The 23418-nt window shown below is 38.1% G+C and overlaps 1 protein-coding gene across 6 annotated transcripts in view; it reads right to left on the reverse strand.

The window, feature by feature from the left end:
- Nucleotides 1-21154, reverse strand: part of RRAGB (Ras related GTP binding B) — a 50711-nt gene extending 29557 nt beyond the window's left edge. Inside the window, exons 1-6 of one of the 6 annotated variants that reach the window (XM_008703180.2) lie at nt 20408-21154; nt 19515-19548; nt 17104-17203; nt 12740-12823; nt 10756-10822; nt 6928-7150 (exon numbers count right to left, since the gene is read on the reverse strand). In XM_008703180.2, the coding sequence (XP_008701402.1) occupies nt 6928-7150; nt 10756-10822; nt 12740-12823; nt 17104-17203; nt 19515-19548; nt 20408-20499 (600 nt within the window). In that variant the 5' untranslated portion in view covers nt 20500-21154. Of the gene's footprint in view, nt 1-6927; nt 7151-10755; nt 10823-12739; nt 12824-17103; nt 17204-18033; nt 18173-19514; nt 19549-20407 lie in introns of those variants that run through there. The other 5 variants (XM_040631146.1, XM_040631149.1, XM_008703182.2 and 2 more) reach the window with 5 other exon arrangements.
- Between the last annotated feature and the right edge of the window lie 2264 nt (nt 21155-23418).

The following is a 23418-nucleotide window of genomic DNA, read 5'->3' on the forward strand; positions in this document are numbered from 1 at the left end:
GTACCTTCCTCAATCTCATAAAAACCATCTATGAAAAACCTACAGAAAATATAGTTCTCAATGGGGAAAAGCTGAAAACCTTTCCCTTAAGATCAGGAACACAAGATAGATGCCCACTCTCGCCATTATTATTCAACACAGTATTAGAAGTCCTCGCAACAGCAATCAGACAACAAAAAGGGGTAAAAGGTACCCAAAGCAGCAAAGAAGTCATACTGTCTCTCTTCACAGATGACATGATACTCTATATAGAAAACCCAAAAGAATCTACTCCCAAACTACTAGATGTTATAGAGCAATTCAGTTTTGTGGTGGGATACAAAATCAATGCTCAGAAATCAGTTGCATTTCTATGCACTGGGTGTTATATGAAACTCATGAATCATCGAACTTTACATCAAAAACCAGGCATGTACTGTATGGTGACTAACATAATATAATAAAAAAATTTAAAAAATAAATAATAAAAAATATTTTAAAAAAAGAAATCAGTTGTGTTTCTTTTTTTTTTAAAGATTTTATTTATTTATTTAACAGAGATAGAGACAGCCAGTGAGAGAGGGAACACAAGCAGGGGGAGTGGGAGAGGAAGAAGCAGGCTCATAGCGGAGGAGCCTGATGTGGGGCTCGAACCCAGAATGCCAGGATCATGCCCTGAGCTGAAGGCAGATGCTTAACCGCTGTGCCACTCAGGTGCCCCATCAGTTGTGTTTCTATACATGAACAACGAGACTGAAGAAAGAGAAATTAGGGAATCCATCCTATTTATAATAGCACCAAAAATCATACGTTACTTTGGAATTAATGTAACCAGAGACGTAAAGGATCTATATTCTAGAAACTACAAATCACTCTTGAAAGACATTGAAGAAGACATAAAAAGATGGAAAAATATTCCATGCTCATGGATCGCAAGAATTAACATCGTTAAAATGTCCATGCTACCCAGAGCAATCTACACTTTCAATGCCATCCCGATCAAAATACCAATGACATTTTTCAAATAACTGGAACAAATAGTCCTTAAGTTTGTATGGAACCTGAAAAGGCCCCGATTCGCCAAGGAATTGTTGAAAAGGAAAAACAAAGCTGGAGGCATCACAATGCCGGATTTCAAGCTGTAATACAAAGCTGTGATCACAAAGACAGTATGGTACTGGCACAAAAACAGACACATAGACCAATGGAACAGAAGAGAGAACCCAGAAATGGACCCTTGGCTCTTTGGGCAACTAATCTTTGATAAAGCAGGAAAAAACATCCGATGGAAAAAAGACAGTCTCTTCAATAAATGGTGCTGGGAAAATTGGACAGCTACATGCAAAAGAATGAAACTTGACCACTCTCTCACACCATACACAAAGATAAACTCCAAATAAATGAATGACCTTGATGTGAGACAGGAATCCATCAAAATCCTAGAGGAGAGCATAGGCAGCAACCTCTACAACATCGGCCACTGCAACCTTTTTCATGACACATCACCAAAGGCAAGAGAAGCAAAAGATTAAATGAACTTGTGGGACTTCATGAATTAAAAAGCTTCTGCACGGGCAAGGAAACAGTCAAAAAAATTAAGAGGCATCCCACAGAATGGGAGAATATATTTGCAAATGATGCTACAGATAAAAGACTGGTATACAAGATCTACAAGGAACTCCTCAAACTCAACACACGAGAAACAAATAAACAAATCCTAAAATGGGCAGAAGATATGAACAGACACCTTTCCAATGAAGACATACAAATGGCTAACAGACACATGAAAAAATGTTCAAAATCATTAGCCATCAGGGAAATTCAAATCAAAACCACTCTGAGATACCACCTTACGCCAGTTAGAATGGCAAAAATAGACAAGGCAAGAAACAACAATTGTTGGAGAGGATGTGGAGAAAGGGGATCCCTCCTACATTGTTGGTGGGAATGCAAGTTGGTAGAGCCACTCTGGAAAACAGTGTGGAGGTCCCTTAAAAAGTTAAAAATTAAGCTACCCTATGACCCAGCCATTGCACTACTGGGTATTTACCCCAAAGATACAGATGTAGTGAAGAGAAGGGCCTTATGCACCCCAATGTTCATAGCAGCATTGCCCACAATAGCTAAATCATGGAAGGAGCTGAGATGCCCTTCAACAGATGACTCGATTAAGAAGATGTGGTCCATATATACAATGGAATATTACTCAGCTATTAAAAAGAACGATTTCTCAATATTTGCTGCAGCGTTTTTGGCACTGGAGGAGATATTGCTAAGTGAAATAAGTCAAGCAGAGGCAGACAACTATCATAAGGTTTCTCTCATCAATGGAACATAAGAACTAGGAAGATCAGTAGGAGGAGAAAGGGATAAAGAAAGAGGGGGTAATCAGAAGGGGTATGAAGCATGAGAGACTATGGACTCTGAGAAACAAACTGAGGGCTTCAGAGGGGAGGGGGGTGTGGGAATGGGATAGGCTGGTGATGGGTAGTCAGGAGGGCACGTATTGCATGGTGCACTGGGTGTTATACGCAACTAATCAATCACTGAACTTTACATCAAAAAAATAAATAAAAATAAAAAATTTTAAAAAAGTTATAACCTTGCACATATGTTTTTTGTGAGTGATAATTATCTTCTAATTAAAAAAAATAAAGACAATTATCATATGGTTTTACTCATTTATGGAACATAAGAAGTAGGAAGATCAGTAGGAGAAGAAAGGGAAGAAGGAAGGGGGTGTAAACAGAAGGGGGAATGAATCATGTGAGACTATGGACTCTGGGAAACAAACTGAGGGCTTTAGAGGGGAGGGCGGTGGCGGATCGGGATAGGCCGGTGATTGGTATTAAGGAGGGCACATATTCAGTGGTGCACTGGGTGTTAAATGCAAGTAATGAATCATGGAACTTTCCATCAAAAACTTGGGATGTACTGTATGGTGACTAAATAACATAATAAAAAATTTATTAAAAAAAATGTGGTCTATATATACTATGGAATATTAGTCAGCCATCAGGAAGAATGATTACACAACATTTGCAGCAACATGGATGGGACTGGAGGAGATTATGCTAAGTGAAATAAGTCAAGCAGAGAAAGACAATTATCATATGGTTTCACTCATTTATGGAACATAAGAAATAGGAAGATAGGTAGGAGAAGGAAGGGAAGAATGAAGGTGGAGTAAACAGAAGGGGGAATGAAGCATGAGAGATTGTGGACTCTGGGAAACAAACTGAGGGCTTCAGAAGGGAGGGGGGTAGAGGATTGGGATAGGCTGGTGATGGGTATTAAGGAGGGCATATATTGCACGGTGCAGTGGGTGTTATATGCAAATAATGAATCATGGAACATTGTATCAAAAACTGGGTATGTACTGTATGGTGACTAATATATCAAAATAAAAATTATTAAAACAAAACAAAACAAAACAAAAAAACTACATGGAGATAAATGAAAACACAATGATCCAAAGTATTTGGAATGCAGGAAAAGCTGTTGTAAGAGGGAAAATAATAGCACCAATGTTCTATCTCAAGAAGCAGGAAAAATCTCCAATAAACAATCAAACAGGATCTAGAGGTACAGGGTCGCTCAGTTGTTTGAGCCTCCAACTCTAGGTTTCAGCTCAGCTTGTAATCTCAGGGATAAGCAATCGAGCCCCACGTCAGACTCTGCATTCAGCACAGTCTGCTGAGATTCTTTCCCCTTTGCCTTCTCTCTCCCCCTCTTCTCCTCCCCCTGCTTGTACTCTCAATAAAAAATAAATAAATAAAATCTATAAAAATTAATAAAGAAACTAGAAAAAAATGCTCAATGGCAATTAGAAGGAAATAAGAAGAACTAGAGCAGAAATAAATGAAATAGAGACTAAAAAAACAACAGTATAGGTCAATGAAACCAGAAGCTAGTTCTTTGAAAAGCTCAACAAAATTGATAAACTTTTAGCCGGACTTATCCAGAAAAAAATGAGGACTCAAATAAAATCACGAATGAAAGAGGAGAAATAACAACCAGCACCACAGAAATACAAAGGATTACAAGACACTATTATGAGAATTTACATGTCAACAGAATGGGCAACCTAGAAGAAATGGATAAATTCCAAGAAATATATAACCTCACAAAACTCAATCAGGAAGAAACAGAAAATATGAACAGACAGACCAATTGCTAGCAATGTGATTGAATCCATAATCAATTAAAATCCCAACAACAACAACAAAGTGCAGGATGAGATGCTTCACTGGTGAATTCTACCGAACACTTAAAGAAGAGTTAATATCTACTCTTCTCAAACTATTCCAAAAAAAAAAAATAGATGAGGAAAGAAAGCTTCTAAATTAATCCTTTAAGGCCAGCATTACCCTGATACCAAAACCACATAAAAACACTACAGAAAAGAAAACTACAGGAAAAATCGCGATGAACACAGATGTGAAAATCCTCAACAAAATATTAACAAACTGAATCTAACAATGCATTAATAAAGTCATTAACTGGGACACCTGGGTGGCTTAGTCGGTTAAGCACCTGCCTTCAGCTCAGGTCATGATCCCAGGGTCCTGGGATTGAGTCCCGCACCAGGCTCCTTGCTCAGTGGGGAGCCTGTTTCTCCCTCTGCCTGCTCCCCCTACTTGTGCTTTCTCCTTCTCTCTCTCTCCCTGACAAATAAAATCTTGAAAAAAATCATTCACCATGATCAAGTGGCATTTATTTCTGGGATGCAAGGGTGGTTTAATATTTGGAAATCAATCAACGTGATACATCACATTAGCAAGAGAAAGGGTAAAAACCATATGATCATTTCAATAGATACAATGAGAGCATCTGACAAAATACAATATCAATTAATGATAAAAACTCTCAACAAAGTAGGTTTAGAGGGAACATACCTCAACGTAATAAAGGCCACATATGAAATACCCACAGCTAACATCATTCTCAATGGTGCAAAACTGAGAGCTTTCCTCTATGATCAGGAACAAGACAAGGATATCCACTCTCTCCACTTTTATTCAACATAGTATTGGAAGTCCTAGCCAGAGCAATCAAACAAGAAAAAGAAATAAAAGGTATCCCTATTCATAAGGAAGAAGTAAAACTTTCACTGCTAATGGCATGATACTATATATAGAAAACTCAAAAGAATCCACAAAAATTACTAGAACTGATAAATGAATTCAGTGAAGCTGGATACAAAATTAATACACAAAAATCTATTGCATTTCTATACACTAATAATGAAGAAGAAGGAGGAGAAATTAAGAAAACAATCTCATTTATATTTGCACCAAAAAGAAGAAAATACATAGGAATAATCTTAACCAAGGAGGTGAAAAACCTGTACTCCGAAAACTGTAACACACCGAAGAAGGAAATTGAAGATTATACTAACAAATGGAAAAGATATTCCACGTGCATGGATTGGAAAAACAACTATTGTTAAAATGTCCATACTCCCCAAAGCAATCTACAGATTTAATGCAATCCTATCAAAATACCAACAGGATTTTTAACAAAACTAAAACAAATAATCCCAAAATTTTTATGGAATCCCAGAAGACCCCAAATAGCCAATGCAATCTTGAAAAAGAAGAACAAAACTGGAGGTATCACAATCCCAGATTTCAAGATATACCACAAAGCTATAATCAAAACAGTATGGTATTGGCACAAAAACAGACACAAAGATCCATGGAACAGAATAGAGCACAAATACACCCATGCTAAATGATCAATTAATACACCATAACAGAGGCAAGAATATATAATAGGAAAAAGTCTCTTCAACAAATGTTGTGCAAAACTGGCAGCAACATGCAAAAGAATGAAACTGGACCACTGTCTTACACGATACACAAAAATGAACTCAAAATGGATTAAAGACCTAAACGTGAGACCTGAAACCATAAAATTCCTAGAAGAAAACATAGGCAGTGATTTCTTTGACATTGGCCATAGAAACATTTTTCTAGATATGTCTGTTCTGGCAAGAGAAACAAAAGCAAAATCAAACTATTGGGACTACACAAAAATAAAAAGCTTTTGCATATTACAGGGAACCATCAACAAAACAAAAAGGCAACCTACCAAATGGGAGAAAATATTTGCAAATGATATCTCTATTAAGGGGTTAATATCCAGAATATATAAAGAACTTAAACAATGCAAGCCCTCCAAAGAACAAATAATCCAATTTAAGGAATGGGTAGAGGATCTGAATAGACATTTTTCCAAAGAAGATACACAGATGGCCAACACACACAAAAAGATGTTCAACATCACTAATCGTAAGGGAAGTGTAAATTAAAACCAGAACACAATTATCATTTTATACCTCTCAGAATGGGTAAGCTAAAAAAAAATAAGAAATAACAAGTCTTGACAAGGGTGTGGAGAAAGGGGGACATATATACATAATACATAGAAAGAGAAAGACTTTGTATGCCATATGACTTCACTCATTTGCGGAATTGAAGAAACAAAGTAACAAACAGAAAAAAAAGAGAGACAAACAAGAAAACAGACTCTTAAATACAGAGAACAAACTCCTCGTTGACAGAGGGGAGGGGTGGGGAAATGGATGAAATAGATAAAAGGGATTAAGAGAACACCTATCTTGATGAGCAGTGAGAAATGTACAGAATTGGTGAATCATTGTATTGTACATCTGAAATATAACATTATATGTTAATTTTACTTGAATAAAAAAATACATAAAGGCTGTTTAATGATATCACATTGACAAGTTCCTTACCTAAATCTGAAAATTATTTGCCAAAGGGATATTATATTTCCCATACCATGGAAAATTTGTTTATGTTTTTAAAAACCGGACAGAACTTTACTGTTCCTGAAAACAATCATACTATTTACCTATTTCCCTACAAAAGTTCAGAAAGCATGTCAACCATTTTGTGCAGCATCCTTTATGTTTCTTACCAGGTCCCGTTGATCCTCCTGTACCAGATCCATTTTGTGTACCAAGCAAAAGATTTTGGCATCTGGAGAATTCTGCAGAATGGCCTCTAGGCATGATTGGTAATAGTGCATGTCCTTTTCCAGTTCACGGCTTTCCACATCAAACACATATATCAGAACCTCCACATTTCGGAAGATGTTGTCTCGTTGGCTGGTGAAATAATTTTCCATGAAGGTATCCTGTCTGGTAGGAAAAAAATATCTAGGTAATAAGCAAGTCCTCAGTTTAGTCACTCCTACTTACAATTTATTTTTGTTGGTTTAATCAATGTGAAAGATAATCTTAAGGCTTCAACAGGCAAATAATAGTAAACTGGTACGGCTTCACCTTCTTAGTTGAACCATACCTTGCACCACCCTTTGCCCTCTCCTTGTGTTCCAAATACACTGTGACCTTCCTCAGTTCCACTGGCCTGTGGTGTATCCACCAAGGGGCATTTACATATGCTATTTACTCTGTTTCACATGCTATTCCCCTATCTCTACATCTAATTAACTCCTACTTGTCCCTTTAGATTTCAGTTCAATCCATATTTCCTCACAGAAACCATTCCTGACCTCCCTGTCTTGAGCAAATCCAGTCACTATGGGCCCTAATACAATTACATTGTTTTTATTTTTAACACTTAACCACAAGTGTGATATTACATCTATTTGTGTGTGGTTTTTTTGGAAACATGATTTTAAAACTCTTTATTAGCTTATTCTAAAACACAAAATGGAGATTTTTTTTTATTATGATATGTTAGTCACCATACAGTACATCATTAGCTTTTGATGTAGTGTTCCATGATTCATTTTCTGCATATAACACCCACTGTTATATGAGCACCCAGTGCTCATTGCAATACGTGCCCTCCTTAATACCCATCACTGGGCTAACCCATCCCCCACTCCCCTCCCCTCTAAAACTCTGTTTGTTCCCCGGAGTCCACAGTCTGTCATGGTTCATCTCCCCCTGATTCCCTCCCTTCATTTTTCCCTTTCTTCTAATGTCCTCCATGCTATTCCTTATGTTCCACATTTAAGTGAAACCATATGATAATTGTCTTTCTCTGCTTGGCTTATTTCACTTAGCATAATCTCCTCCAGTTCCATCCATGTCGATGCAAATGTTGGGTAATCATCCTTTCTGATGGCTGAGTAATATTCCACTGTATATATGGACCACATTCATCTGTTGAAGGGCATCTCAGCTCCTTCCACAGTTTGGCTATTGTGGACAATGCTGCTATGAACACTGGGGTGCATATGGCCCTTTTTTTCACTACATCTGTATCTTTGGGGTAAATACCCAGTAGTGCAATTGCTGGGTCATATGGTAGCTCTATTTTTAACTTTTTAAGGGACCTCCACACTGTTTTCCAAAGTGGCTGTACCAGTTTGCATTCCCACCAACAGTGTAAGAGGGATCCCCTTTCTCCACAACCTCTTCACTTCCCTAGAGTGTAAGTTCCATAAAGGCAAGGACTATGTCTGTTACTGTCCACCATTTAAGCAAAGAGCCTTCCATAGGGTAGGTGCTCAGTGAATATTTACTGAATAAATAAATACTCTAAATTATATGAAAATGACACCAAGATAGCTTTTTAGCAGTTTTGTTGATTCCTAGGCTGTGTGCTGCTTTTCAATTACCAAGCACCCAGCAAAAAACAGTTTTGTTGGAATTTAAGAAACAAAACAAATGAGCAAAGAAAAAAAAAGGAGATAGAGATACAGAGAGACAAACCAAGAAATAGACTCTTAACTATTGAGAACAAACTGATGGGGGAGAGGAGGTAGATGGAGGGGATGGGTGATATGGGTGATGGGGATTAAGGAATGCACTTGTCATGATGAACACCGGGTATTGTATGGAATTGCTGAATCACTATATTGCACACCTGAAACTAATGTAACACTGTATATTAACTATACTGGAATTAAAACAAAATAAATAAATAAAAACAGTTTTGTCATGAAAAAAAAAAACATGAACCTGGCTTTTTTTTTCATTTTAGAGAATTTATTTTTAGGAAAAAGGAACAGAAAATATTACATGCACACAATTTATTAATGAGTAACAGAGCAAACAAAATATTATTTGATGAATACAACATGCATGCACTTAACTTTCACACTATAGTCAGTTAAGGCTGAGAGAAAAGCTGACCCAGGAAGAGAAGAGGAAGGTAGGGGACACCCACTGGTCCCAAGTGAAGAGTCCCAAGCTCTCTAGTTCAGAGCACAGGCTCTGTGTTCAAATCCCAATCCTGCCATTTATCCCCAATGACTGCTTGTCCCCTACCTGTGATGGTGCGAGTGACCAACATATATTGAGACTTACTAGGTGCCAGGTCATTATTCTAAGCACTTCATTATTTATTTACTTATTTTTTAGTTTTAATTCAATTTAATGTTTTATTTTTTTATTTTTAATGTTTTTTTATTATATTATGTTAGTCATCATACAGTACATCCCCGGTTTCCGATGTAAAGTTCGATGATTCATTAGTTGCGTATAACACCCAGTGCACCATGCAACACGTGCCCTCCTTACTACCCATCACTGGTCTATCCCATTCCCCCACCCCCCTCCCCTCTGAGGCCCTCAGTTTGTTTCTCATAGTCCACAGTCTCTCATGCTTCGAATGAAGCATGAACCTAGCTTTTAGTCTTGTACTTTGCTATTGATTAGCTGTGTGGCCTTGGGGGAAACTTAATATCACTGTACCTCAGCTGCCTTATCTGCAAAATTAACTGTAACATCTTAGGGCCTAAAAGCAAGGAACTTGGACTAATCTCTTGAAAGAGATTACAGATATTAGAAGAATGATAAGGAGGAAGGATTTGTACGGAGACAGCTGCTAGAGCATTAAGTGGTCCATCTGCTAGCAATAATGGGAGTCATTTTCTTATAGAATATTTGGCTGTTTCATTATTCTTTCAACAAATAACTCATTGAGCACCTGTTCCATGGTTGGTTCTATGCTAGGAGCTGGTAAACACCGAGCTAACAATAATGTCTATTTTGTGAGGAACTTTGCTATACATTTATATGTCATCTTAGTTAATCATCAAAACAACCCTATGATTTAGTGCCATCATTATCCCTATTGTACAGATGAAGAAACTGGCTCAGAGAGTTTAAATGATCTACCCAAAATAACACAGCTAATAGAGCTGTGCTACAAACCCCAATCTAACTCCAGAGCCTAGGCTCCTAACCACTGTGCACTACACACTGCTGCTGCAGCATGGAGATGCAAATGGCCATAGGGTAAGGAGCAATACCTACATATAAGCACAGTGAATGTGCATTTGTGATGGAATATACTGGAAGTACCTCAGCCATGGGAGGAAAAACTGTTTCCTACTCCTCCAACAGTTGGTAATTCAGCTGAAGAATATGTGCTTAGGGCTGATCTATAGTGCTTAGACTGCCTGGAGATTGAAATAATAAAGAATAAGGTGATATGGTATGATGAATAAGAGCTCAGCATTGGTATTATGCCACCTGAGATAAAAACCTAATTTCTTCACCTGCAGAAGAGGGGAATAATCTATCCCATACTATAGATATGTAGACACAGCTTGTGTTAGTGCTGATTAAATATGTCACATAGAGAGGGCATTTTCACAATTACATGTAAGTAAGAGATCTTTATTTACTCAAGTGCCAATTCTGAAGCAATTTCTATCAAATGTATCTATTACAAATGATAGTTACTATAATGTATTTTCCATGCTGATTATACTAGGTGCCATGATTACGGCTACTGGCCCCACAAACAAGCAGATAGTACTTACCCACCACAGTCCCACAGGTTCAATACCAGGTTTCCCAGAAATCGGACATGAGAATGTTCTACATCAACTGGAAGACAAATACGACAAATCTAGTAATTGTAGCATGTGAGGTTAAATTCAAAATAAGCAATGAACTAACCCATGGAATTCAGAAGGACCAAAGTGGAGTGAAATGCTCAAAGCTACAACAAGAAGGTGATTTTCAGCTCAGTAATGTGGTTTCGTGGCAAGGTGGGCACCTAAACTACTCTGAGCTACAGAACTGGCTCTCAGTGTAAGCAATTTTACTTTTTAGTAGTTTAGTGCTTAGAGCAGAAGCAATCTCCAATTATAATATCACTGTTAAAATTTCAACATGTAAGACAGAGACATATACCATTTAATAGCTCTTCACTAACCCACCAACACCCTCCACAAAAAAACTTAAAAAACGACAACAAACACCAAATACGAAACAAGGATAAAACATAACCCAACTTGCTCCCTCTATTGGTTTCCCTATTTCAGTTAATGACCCTATCATTGTCCCATTTCAGGGGAGGTGGTCATTGTTGACTCCTCTGTCCACATTCATCGTTATTCCTTTGTAATTTCTGGATTCCACTCCTTGTTTTACAACCTGCCACTAACAATAGGAAGGCCCTTACCTCTCAGGCCTACACAAAGACAATAGTTCCATAATTACCTCCCACCGGGAAGCCTTACCCACTTTACTTCATCCTACAGGCTACTGTCATATTCATCTTCTTAACACTACTTTGAACATGTCACTCCCCATTCAAAAAACTTTCAATGGTTCCTCCATGCCTACAGGGGGGCATTCAAGGTCCTTCAAATTTGGCTTCCAATCTACCTTTATATTCCCCCATGAGTCACGTTAATAAAGACTTTTGTTCCAGTCCAATTTGGTTTATTCTTAGTCCTCCCCAACCCCACTACCTCCCCAACCCCCAACATACCTTACATCAGGGGTCGCAAACTTGCTAACATGGGCCAGGCCAGTAAATGTACAAAAGCAAAGATGATTATGTATGGAGAGTAAACATCCACCCAAGCGGATGATAGAGTGGGTGGCAATTACTCAGCTCTAGCTCATTTGTCAGGCAGGAATGTGGGATCAAGATGATAATATACATTCCTCAATAGTAGTGAGAAACCAGATTTTTATGGCAACTCTTACATATTTATAACTAATTCCAATTTTTCTAAAACATTGTACAGGCCAAACAAAACATATCTATAGGCCTTATCCAACTTACAGACTGCCTGTTTGCGACCTCTGCCTTACACTTCCCTCCCCACTCTATATTTTGCCTACTCTGTTCATCTGCCTAGAAAGTCCTCCCCATCTTTCTTTCAAAGTTATATTCATCTAATAAGACCCAGCTTAAATTCACCTTCTCTAAAAGCCCTACCTGGCCACCCCCACTTACTGTCATCACTCCCTCTGAATTCATTCAAACATTTATTAAGCATCTACTCTCTGCCAGGCACCAAAAATCACAAGGAGGAATAATGAAAGTTCTTATCTTGAAAATTTCTTAAAGTCTAGCAATTGTAATTTTTACGATTTATGTGACAATCAATCACACAGTGGTGTTTCTTCTATGACTATCTTGAAGCTATTGCTTAAATTTACTGCTAACTTTTGTGCAATTTTATCTTCTTATAACCTAGACCATAAGTGGCAAACATTAAAACATGGGCATTAAAAAAAAAAAAAAACACGGGCATTGGAGTCAAACAGTTCTTAGTTCAAATACCAGCTGCACCTCTCTGTGTGACCTTGGGCAAGTCACTTAACCTCTGAGTATCAGTTTCCTTTTCTATTACAAAAGATGGGAAGCATGCTATTGACCTCACAGGACTGTTGTGAGGATTAAATGAGTTATCATACATAAAGTGCCTGGCACGTAGTAGGTGCTCAAACTACTTCCCTTCTCCCCCTTACTTCCCCCTCCTTGGAAAAGGAATCATATCTTACATGTCTTTGTATTTCCAACAGAGTCTACGAGAGAGTAGGTGCTCAAACTGCTATTAATTTGAAGACTATGTAAACGGTCTAGTACTAAAAAAAAATGGAAAGAAGTGCTACTGAGAAAGGTAAAGACAATAACAAAAGAAGTGACAGGATTGAGTGACTGTTCAGATATGAAGTACATGGGACAGAAATCTGATTTCTACTCCCGTATCATAGAAATTATTCTCATCAAGTGACCAATGGCCCCATTACCAAATCCAGTGGACTTTTTAGTCCTTGTCTTACTTTCTGTAGCATGACACTGTTGACTACTCTCTTCTCAAAAAATTCTCTTCTCTTGGCCTCTGATGTCATACCTATAACCTCTCTGGTATATCTTTCTATTCTTCTTTCTGTCTCTTAAATGTTGGAGCTCTTCAGGATTTCATCTTTGGCTACCTACTTTCCCCTCATGCAAGCTAATCTATTCATGTTATTTTATTTGCCATTTGGATACTGACAACTTGTAAGGGTATATCTCTAATACAGATGTCTCTCTCCCTTTCTGAAACATACATTGGACATCTTCATTTGAATAATACATAAGTATCCCAAACTCAATGTATCCAAATATAACTCATCTCCCCATTTTTTTCCTACAAAAATCTATTCTTCTTTCAGTCCTCTCCATCTCAGTGAATTTAACCAGTTGCCTAAGCTAAAACCTTAATTTCATCCTTGAGTCCACTCTTTCCTCCACTATTCCACCCAAACCTATCAACAAGTCCTATTGACTCTATCTCTTAAATATATCCCAAATGCATTTGCTTCTCACTAAATCCACTACCACTACCTTAACCCAAGTTAAGGCCCCATCATCTCTTACCTGGTCTACTAAAACAATTACTTAATCTGTCAACCTGTTTCTACCCTTGCCTCCCTCCAATCTGTCCTCCATATTAGATATAATGGTCTCTCCAAAATGTGGATTTTACTCCCATTATTCTTTAAAAAGGAAAAAAAAAGTCTCTGTGTATATATGATTGTATATACCCAGAAAAAAAAAAGGCCTAAAGGACAATCTCAAACTACTAATGGTGGTTGTCCCCAGGAAACAGGCCTGAGAATGAGGGAAGGAGTAGACTTTCTGTACTTCTGCAATGCTTGAATTTTTCACAATTAAAATTGAAAATTAGAAATAATAAAATCTGATCATGTTAGTTTTCTATTTAAAACCCTCCATGGGCTGTCCTCTACCCTCAGTTCAAACTACCTGACTTGGCTTATAAGGCACTTTATGATCCAATCCCCGTGTTCTGCCTTTCTTTTTAGTCTCATGTCTTCTATATGGCCTTCCGGCTCTCCTAGTCTTCCTGTCCTGCTGTCATAAGAGCAACTGAAAAGAACCAGAACAGAGCTTTATGAAATCACATACATTTATGGGGCAGAAAGAAGAAAAATTTTTTTAAAGGGGTAGGGATGGTTAAAGATAAAGGAAGAAAATCAGGGTAATAAAGCATTAAATAAAAGCCAAGGGAAAGAGAATTTTGAGAAGGTAGGAAATCTTGGAGCCATCAACAGTGTTTGTGACTAAAATACTTTATAATCTTATTTTTATTGACAAGTTTACTATTCCAACAAATACATTTTAACAGCCCACGAATAAATTAATTATATCACCATTCTGTACCCTTACCGTGAATTTTAAAACACAGTAGACTCTAAGTTTAACAAAATAAAATTGGATTTTTTTCAGCAATAACAAACTAGAAAAACACTAAAACATTAAAGATGACATAATATTTTAGAAGTACTCTTTTTTCTACTGTTAAAGAACATCAGCAACTTCATAAAAAGGAACAGTAAGTAAAAACCAATGCACTATATGTATTGTCAAGCAGTCTATAAGTTTAGCAGTAAAACCCAGACCTTTCTTCAGCAATGACAAACTAGGTAATGATACATTAAAGCATTAAGTCCAACATAATCTTTTAAAGCATACTTTCACTACCTTTAAGGAAATACAGTAATTGTTAACAAAGTGTATCAATAAAGGTCCCATTTGAGAGAAGAGCCCTGTCCCATTCACAGTGCTGGCACACAGGATGGTCCAGAAAAGCACTTATTGAATAAATGGGAATGCTTAAATGTATAATGTACATATAATTTGCAACATTCTGTTTGTAATGTTTTAATGATGCTGCTAGATTACTTCAAAACTACTTCAAGTAGCTTGAATAGTTCTGAAATTTGGGCTGTATGACTATTCACTAGACTTAGGGTAGTAAATCAACTCAGCTGATCAAAACAAAAATATTAATTTACTAGAAAATTGAAAATTTGCTTCAATAAAATGTACAGAACTTAAAACACACAAAGAAAGAAATCCTCCAGGAATGGTGGCTGTGGCACGATGGATAGAGCAGAAGCATAGAGTGACATTCCAGCTCTAATGCTTGCTAGTTGAGTAAACTCAACTTCTAGGTCATCTACCAAAATGAAGTTAATATAAAAACTGAAGTAAATAAAAAAGCATTTAATAAACAGAAGCTTCCTCTAATCTACTGAAACCATATGATTATTAAGTCCAGATCTTTTACTTGTGAGAATAGAAAAAAATTAAAATCTACCAAATCAAGACACAAAGAAGTCTGGGCAGGTCCTTTCTAGAAGGAAGTCTCTCAAGGAATGACAGGCCATAGGACCCTGTCCCGACCAAAATTTCTGATGAATGACTTAGATGAAAACTAGATGAGATGCTTATCAAATGTACAAAATACACAAAGCTAGGAAGAATAGCTAACATATCAGATGAGATACTAAGCACCTAAAATGAAAACAGATCTAATCCCTTTTCTACAGATAAGGAAATTACGGCCCTGAAAAATAATGAGTTGTCCTGGATTTCACAGTTAACAGGGGATACAGGAACATAGGTGCTAAAACAAACAAAACTGAATAATTTAATCGAGTAAGAATTTATTTAGATTCAAAATATTAGCTGCACAAGAAGCAGAAGGATTATATGTGTTTTAATAACAATGTATGTGAGAAAGAACTGTTTTTTTTTCAGTACGACTCATATAATGAAAGCCACTCCACAAAACAAGAATAGGGGACTAAACTGCGCTAATAGCAGTGTGAGGCCCAAAATAAGAGATATAATAGTTCTACTCTGCCTGATCAGATCACACTTATATTCAAGTCTCAGCACTTTAAGAAAAATGTAGACACATTCAAACAAGTCCTTAAAAATGTTTCAAAATTATGTCACATGAGGAACAGATGGAGAAACTGGACACGTTTAACTTAAGGAAGGTTAAGATTTGGAAAGCAAGGATGGCTAGGATAGATTAAGACATTAATCATACTCAAATGTTTGTAGAGACTCAAAGGAACAGAAAGGGGGCCAGATAACAGAAATAAAGAGAAAGAGATTCAGGGTTCTAAGAAATAGCTTTCTAACCATTGAAGCTGCCCCAATTATGAGAGTATATATATATACTTCAAGCACTTTATGAAGAAAAATGAGGTTTCCTTCTTTATATCCTAGGGTCTGGAACATAAGTTGTTTCAAAAATGTTTGTTTTTCTCGGAACCAGAGTGAGATACCTTACGAAGTAGTGGGTGAGTTGTCCCTAAAAGTGTTCAAGATGCTAAAAACTCAGATCAGGAATTTTGAAAGCCAGGTAGGGAATGCTTTCATCACTGAGAGGCCAAGGACCATAGCAGAATCCAGAAATGCCTCGATGTTGCAAAATAAAATGGCATTACAGTCTAGAAACAGAAGAGGTCTCCCAGAAGCATAGCCCAGCTAGCCCATATTAAAAAGCCAGATTTAACATTCAAATCATAAAGGGCAATGAAATATTTCTCAAGTCAGAGCTGGAACTCCAGTGAGAACATCTATGTATATTCAGAAAGAGAAGCAGCAGAGTACACTAACCTCCCCCTCATAGGCCCCCCTCAGAATTTACCTTTTAATGAAGACTAGTACTAATTATAGCTTTAAAAAATCTTAGATTTTATTGTTATGCTTATTAATACCTATCAATATCCCTTTATATAATAAATTAAAAACAACCTCCCACAAAAAACAAATAAGGAAACAAAAGGGTCCCTATGTTTGTTTAATAAAGAGCAGGATAAAAAACAAGTTGGACAAGGCTATTCCACTTGGTAAGCAACCTAGAAAGAACCTCCCCAAGAGAGCAAGCAGTAATAACCAGAATTAGGTCACACCCCTTTGAGAAGGAATGAAAAAAACAGGGAAAACATGCTCTGAAACAAATCTCTCAACCTCTGCATCCCTAAGTGACCACAACCGTGTTATGCAGATTTTTAATAGTTAAGATCACCTGATTTCACAATAAGATAAAACATCTTACTTGTTGCACCAAGGCGACGTGTGTCTCTGGCAATATAATTTGCAAAGATAATAGACCTCATGCTGGTCTTACCAGACCCACTTTTACCCATTAACAGCACCTAAGGACAAAGTGAAAAAAAAAACACAACAAAGTCAGAAATCTAGAGCAAATCAAGTCTAAAAGCATCTATTTCTCTCTTGTACTTGATGTTTTACTGACAGTATCAACAACCTATTGCAGATACTTGTAACTAACCAGTTCCCTGACCAATGGTAAATGCAGAGATACCTAAAATTCCAGGAGCCAGGCATTTACCTGTCATGCGTTACACATCCTCTTGGCGATAAAATCACATGAATTTATTATGCTACCACTATACACTATCATAAATTCAGAACTATATTAGAGAAATAACAACTTGAGGAAATGGAACCCTGATCTCTCATAATCTAATGCTTTATGCACTGAACTACCTGGCAGGGGATTTCATTATAACTCAAAGTTCTTCTCCCTGCTCAAGGTCAACCTTTCCACCTCTGCCCTTTATCTAATCCCTTCTACTTACTCTATGATTTTATTCATTAATTACTCTGGATCTTTTTTTTTTTTAAGTGTCCCACGGCCTACAAGCTCAAGTCCTTAAACTACATATAACATAAGATCTGGCTTATCTATTCCTCTGCCCTTACCTCTTGGCCTAGAACTTTTAGAGTCCAGCCATTAATGAACTGAGCTAAACATCTTACAGTCCCCCTGACTGCTCCCAGAATTCCAGGGAGCTCAGCTCTATGTCTTTGTTTCATGCTGTACACTCTGCCAGTAACTTTCCATTCCTTTTTTTTTTCCTTCAGCTAAGCTCCACTTATCCCTCAAGACTTGATTCAGTAACCATCTCCCCAAGAAGCTTCCCTGACCCCAATGCCCTAGGTTGGCTTAGGTGTGTCTCACCTCTTTCCTCCCATGGCACTCCTATAGCACGGCAAAGACCAAAATGCACTGCAGTTATCTGGGTTTATTTTTTGGTCTGCTTCTCACAAGACTGTAAGTTCTTGAATGGCAGGGAGAATCCCCTTTGTATCTCCAGTGCCTAACATATAACAGATGCTTAAAATATGTTCATCAAAAGAATGAGCAAGCTATCTAAACAAACATATAAAACAAGTGAGTTTTTAATGAAGAGAACTGTCCAATGGAAAAGGTGACCTTATGAAGATGAACAGCCTTTATGTCAATGTCAGCACCTAACAAAGACAGAAAAACACCTATCAAAGATAGTGTTGATTCTTGCACAAGGAGGGTTTTGGGTAAGGTGACTTTCAAGAATTTTCTCAAACTAACATTTATGGACTATAGTTCCAATTACCTTGCTTTTCAAATGGAGGGGTTACAGGTTTTATCTTTAATCCCAAGAAATTTTGTTTTAAATTATAATTACGAATACAGGAAATATTAATGAAAGTATACTGCACTCAGGTTCAATTTAATCTAGCTATTTAGCTACATAACTTTATCTCACTAAGGAAACGTTACTGACAAGCCAGTCTAAAGTAGTTATAAATAATTTTTGTTTTATTCTTAATCATGTAGAAATTTCTGGTATTTTTAGCCGTCCTTGTTGATAGCAGCTTTAGGCAGGCTCATCAAGAACATTCCTTCAGGAAATTGAGTTATAAAACTGAATTGTTAGATGAAATTAAGGGTAAATATGGTATATTTATTGTGTTTTTATTTAAGAAATCTTCGACTGCTTATGAAAGACTAACCGAAGATAACTGTGTTAGGTAATGACCCTATGAGAGAGGTAATATTATTATGACCATTTTACAAATGAAGAAACTAAAAGCCCCAAAGGTTCAGAAATTTACTCCAAAACTGTGCCCTTACTGATTCTCCCTAAATGCCAAGGTGGGGCACAGTACCATAAGAGCACAAGGGAAGGAATGCTCAATTCCACCTAGAAAACACATATAAAGACCTTATATAGGTGACATTTAATTTGGGTTCCACATAAATGTGCAGGAAGAGGTCTGTGTAGTGTTTGTGTATGGCTTGCACAAAATGCAAATTAATTTGTAAATTTGGAGAAAAACAGATTCTGTATGGCTGTAATGGGTGGCACAGGTGTGGCAGATCAGTTTAGTCAGGAATAGATTTTTAAAGGGCATTGTATACGGTGAAATCATTTGGATTTTATTCTATGGGTTTTGGGGAGGTATGAAAAGGTCTTAAGTATGTGAATGACCCAGTTAGATTTAAATATTAGAAAAATTAAATCTGATAGCAAAGAAGAGGACAAGAGTCGAAGAGAACACATAGAAGATTCTTGCAATGGTCCAGGAAAGATGGTATATATACACTACAAATATATTTCCTGAATCGTAAATTCTTACCTTTACTTTCATGTATTTGATGTACCTAATATGTCTTACCTTTTTCTTCATGGCTGTATTTGGTAGCACCCACCTGCAGATATAAACCAAAAGATAGTTTCCAGGATCCATTGCCTTAGAAATTGGAATTTAAAAAATACAAATAAATGTGGAGGTGCAAAAGAACATGTTTAGCACAAAAGCTGAGTACAGCTGTGTGTAGGAACTCAGTTAAAGTGGCCCTTGTTTTCTTAAATTATAAAACTGGGTTCAAGCTACCTTGCTCCTAATTATAGTACTCAGGAGATGGGTCCTAAGAAGACTGACTTAGTAATATAAATGAGCAATAAAATTCAAGATTCAATTTTTTTATCATCTTAAAAAATGCATCAAAGCAACATATACAAGTGCTTTAATAAATCAAACAATATTGTCTTATTTGAACATCCACTATTATTTTTAAGTTGGGCTATTTTTAAAATCTGGAAGTATGTTTAGCCAGCTGTCCTTCCAAGTCAGAGTTCACTCATTACAGGTACAAAGTATATATAATACAAATCTCAAATTCAGGTACAAAAAGGCACTGAAAGAACTTTTTAAGCCACTGCTCTCTGCCCCAGAAATACCAACCTTCTCCCTAATCTTCTTATCCTCAACATGATGTTAAATCTCCTTTACTGATAATTCAAAGCAACTCGGAACTACCTTCTCAATTAGAACACCCAACCCCAAACCTCAGGACTGATATCAGGCCCATCCCAAGGGCTGTTTCTACCCAGTTAACAACCAACCAGTCCTCTTGCCAGTTTATCCCGTCACCAAAATCATGATACCAATCAACCTTACGGTAAATCAAAACAATTTATCAAAGGTGGGGTGTTCTAATTCACAATATTTTCTAAGTTGGAACCCCACCACCACCTTCCAGGTTTGACGTAATAAACTTCACCCACCCAAGCGATCCTTCCGGTTCCCCTATGGGAGGATCCATTCTTGGCCCCAGATTCTCTTTCTCCATCTTTCTCTCAGAGTCAGATTCTTCCATCGTGCAACAAGTCCTTTCCAGTCTTTTCTAAACCGCAGTACTCTTTTCCTTTTTTTTTTTTTTTTCTTTTTCCTTGTTCACACCCTCAGTTGCCTATTTTTACTGCCTGTGGCCGCTAGGCCTGCTCTATTCTTGCCTCCGCCTTTGTCCACTGGGGGGCTGTTTTCCCCACGGTTACCTTAACCACCTCAAACTTGGCCTCACGACACAGCCGAGTTGGCCAGCTCAAAGGCTAAATGATGTGGTGGTGGAAAGGAAGAGACGGAGGGTGAGTGGGGAAGGGGGAGTGGTGGGGGTTCGTGTCGAGTCTGGGCCTCAGGCCCCAAAGTCTCGAAACGCAAAGGTGACTTCACCCGCAAAGAGGTGGGGACGGCGGAGGTGGAAGAAAGAGCAGACCCCTGCGGTAGGCACTAAGTGGCAAACGCTTTCGCCGGCTTATTGTTACCGAGCCTGGTCGCCCGAGAGCGTCCGCCTTTAGCAGCAGTTACGACCTAACCGCCCGCCCTCCAGGAGCCCAGGTACCTCACCGCAGGCACAGACTGCAGGCCAGGATCACGTGGGCACCTGCCGTAAACCCGGAGCCCGTCACGTGACTGCTGCTACCCAAGGGGCGGGTGGACTGGGAAGAATACCATAGAGACTGCGCCGAGAAAGACAGAGTGCCGCCAGTCGCCGTCACGTGTCCCCGGCTCTCCCTCTTCCTTGAGCCCGGTGGGGAGCTACAGTCTGCAGACGCTTCTCTTGTGCCGCCCCCCCCCCCGCCCCCCCGGCCGACCTGTCTGGCACACAGAATTAAAGGAGACGTTTTCAATTTCAGTGCTTCAACACTAGCCCCTTTGTGTGTATATGTGGTGTTGTTTAAACTGCTATTTCACCCTTACCGTTTTTTGGTGAGGAAGACCAAGCATTGTTTTTGTCTTCCTGTTTTTTTATATTTTAATGTATTTTTATTATATTATGTTAGTCACCATACAGTGCATCCCTGGTTTCTGATGTAAAGTTTGATGATTCATTAATTGCTTATAACACCCAGTGCACCATGCAATACATGCCCTCTTTACTACCCATCACCAGTCTATTCCATTCCCCTGTCTTCCTGTTTTTTTAAGTCTTTCTCCTCTGTTTTTTATTACTAGTCCCTGTAACTGGTATTGTAATGAAATGAGTTAATACATCCACAGTGACTACAACTATGTCTTCCACATAGTAAGCACACAACGAAAGTTACTACTGCTGGGACCAGGGATTCATTGGGAATTTTAGGACACACACTCATCTCCCCACTTGTTTAAAACTGAAAGTAAGGGAAATAAATTCTCATAGACCATAGTAGGAAGTCAATAAAGTCTAGAATTGATAACTGAAGGGCTATTGATATGTATTTACATACTATTTTTAGATACAGAGACTTCCAGATAAAATGGCCAAAAGAGTTCAAAGGGGTTGCTTCTGGTAATGAGGCAGCAGATAGAAAGTGAGAGGACTGATACTTTTCATCTTAAGCCCCTTTGCACTCTATCTATCTATCTATCTATCTATCATCTATCATCTGTTTATCTGTAGGTAGATAGATAGATCACGTGTATATGTTACTTAATAAGAAAGGAAAGGAAGGAAAGAATGATGGGAGGGAGGGAGGAAGAAAGTTAGGAAGGGAAGGGAAACTGTATAGAACCAGGGTGCTATCTGTTTCCAAATTTCCGCAACTGCTGTTCTATATGATCCCTTCTCATCACAACTGCCATGCCTCAAGAAAAATTTATTTTATTCTGATCACAGCTTCCTTAGCCCTATCACTCCCTAGTCTCTTCTCTCCTCCCACCAACTCCCCCACAAAAAACACTTGTTCTAGTTTTTCTTGTGTAGTGCAAGGTTCTGAGCCCCAAACCAGGAAGTCACTTTAGATTCATCACTTTCCATACCAGACAGTGATAAACACATTGAGTTAAAGCAGTGAAAACAGACTTTATTCAATAAATACTGACAGTAGTGGGGAAAGCTGAGCTCCATTCCAATATGTGCTGAGGTAATTAGGCCTTTTATTTTTTTTTAAAAGATTTTATTTATTTATTTATCTTAGAGATAGAGTGAGTGAGTGTGTGTGTGTGTGTGTGTGTGTGCGCGCGCGCAGGGGGAGGAGCAGAGGGAGAGAGGGACAAGGAGACTCTGTGCTGAGCACAGAAACCCCACACCACACTCCCATCTCATGACCCCAAGATCAGGATCTGAGACAAAATCAAGAGTTGGACGATTGACTCAGTCACCCAGGAGCCCCACTTGGGCCTTTTAAAGGGGCAATGAGGGAGGGGGAAGAACTAGGCTTCATTTGAGTCAGAGAAGTGAAAAATTATAAAAGGTTGGTAAATATAAATGTAGTTAAGCTGTTTGTTAGCTGGCATTTATCAAAGTTAGGAATCTATCTTCCCACAGAGACTTGAAAACAAAAGCCCTATCCTTCCTGATGATTACATTTCAGTGGGATGGCTCTCAAGGCCCTGAAAAAGACTTCTGAGTTGTAAGAGATACATATTCACAATTTCAAGAGTTTATAGTAAATGATCTGAGAAAAGTTGGTCAGGGGCCTACCATCAGGCTAGAACAAACAGTAAATTATCTTTGCTGTGTTGTGCTTTCTCAGTCAGGCATTTTAATGGAGTGTTGAGATCAACAGAGAACTGGGGGCCATCCTAGGGGCATGGTAAGTCTCTTGTGCAGGGGTTTGGACTGAGTTATGTAGTGAGAGGTCTGCTGTACTCATTAGTGCACTTTCTACAACCTATCTGCTCCTCTCTACACTTCTGCTATTTTTGTTCCAGCTGTTGTAATATTTGGTCTGGATAATTGTAATAGACTGCTAAATAATTTTCCTATAGTGACAGCTCCAAAGTTGTTAGGAGTGGGTGAAATAATCTTCATCAG

The sequence above is a fragment of the Ursus maritimus genome (genome assembly GCF_017311325.1).
Source record: "Ursus maritimus isolate PB19 chromosome X unlocalized genomic scaffold, ASM1731132v1 scaffold_X1, whole genome shotgun sequence".
In the NCBI taxonomy this organism is placed as follows: Eukaryota; Metazoa; Chordata; class Mammalia; order Carnivora; family Ursidae; genus Ursus; species Ursus maritimus.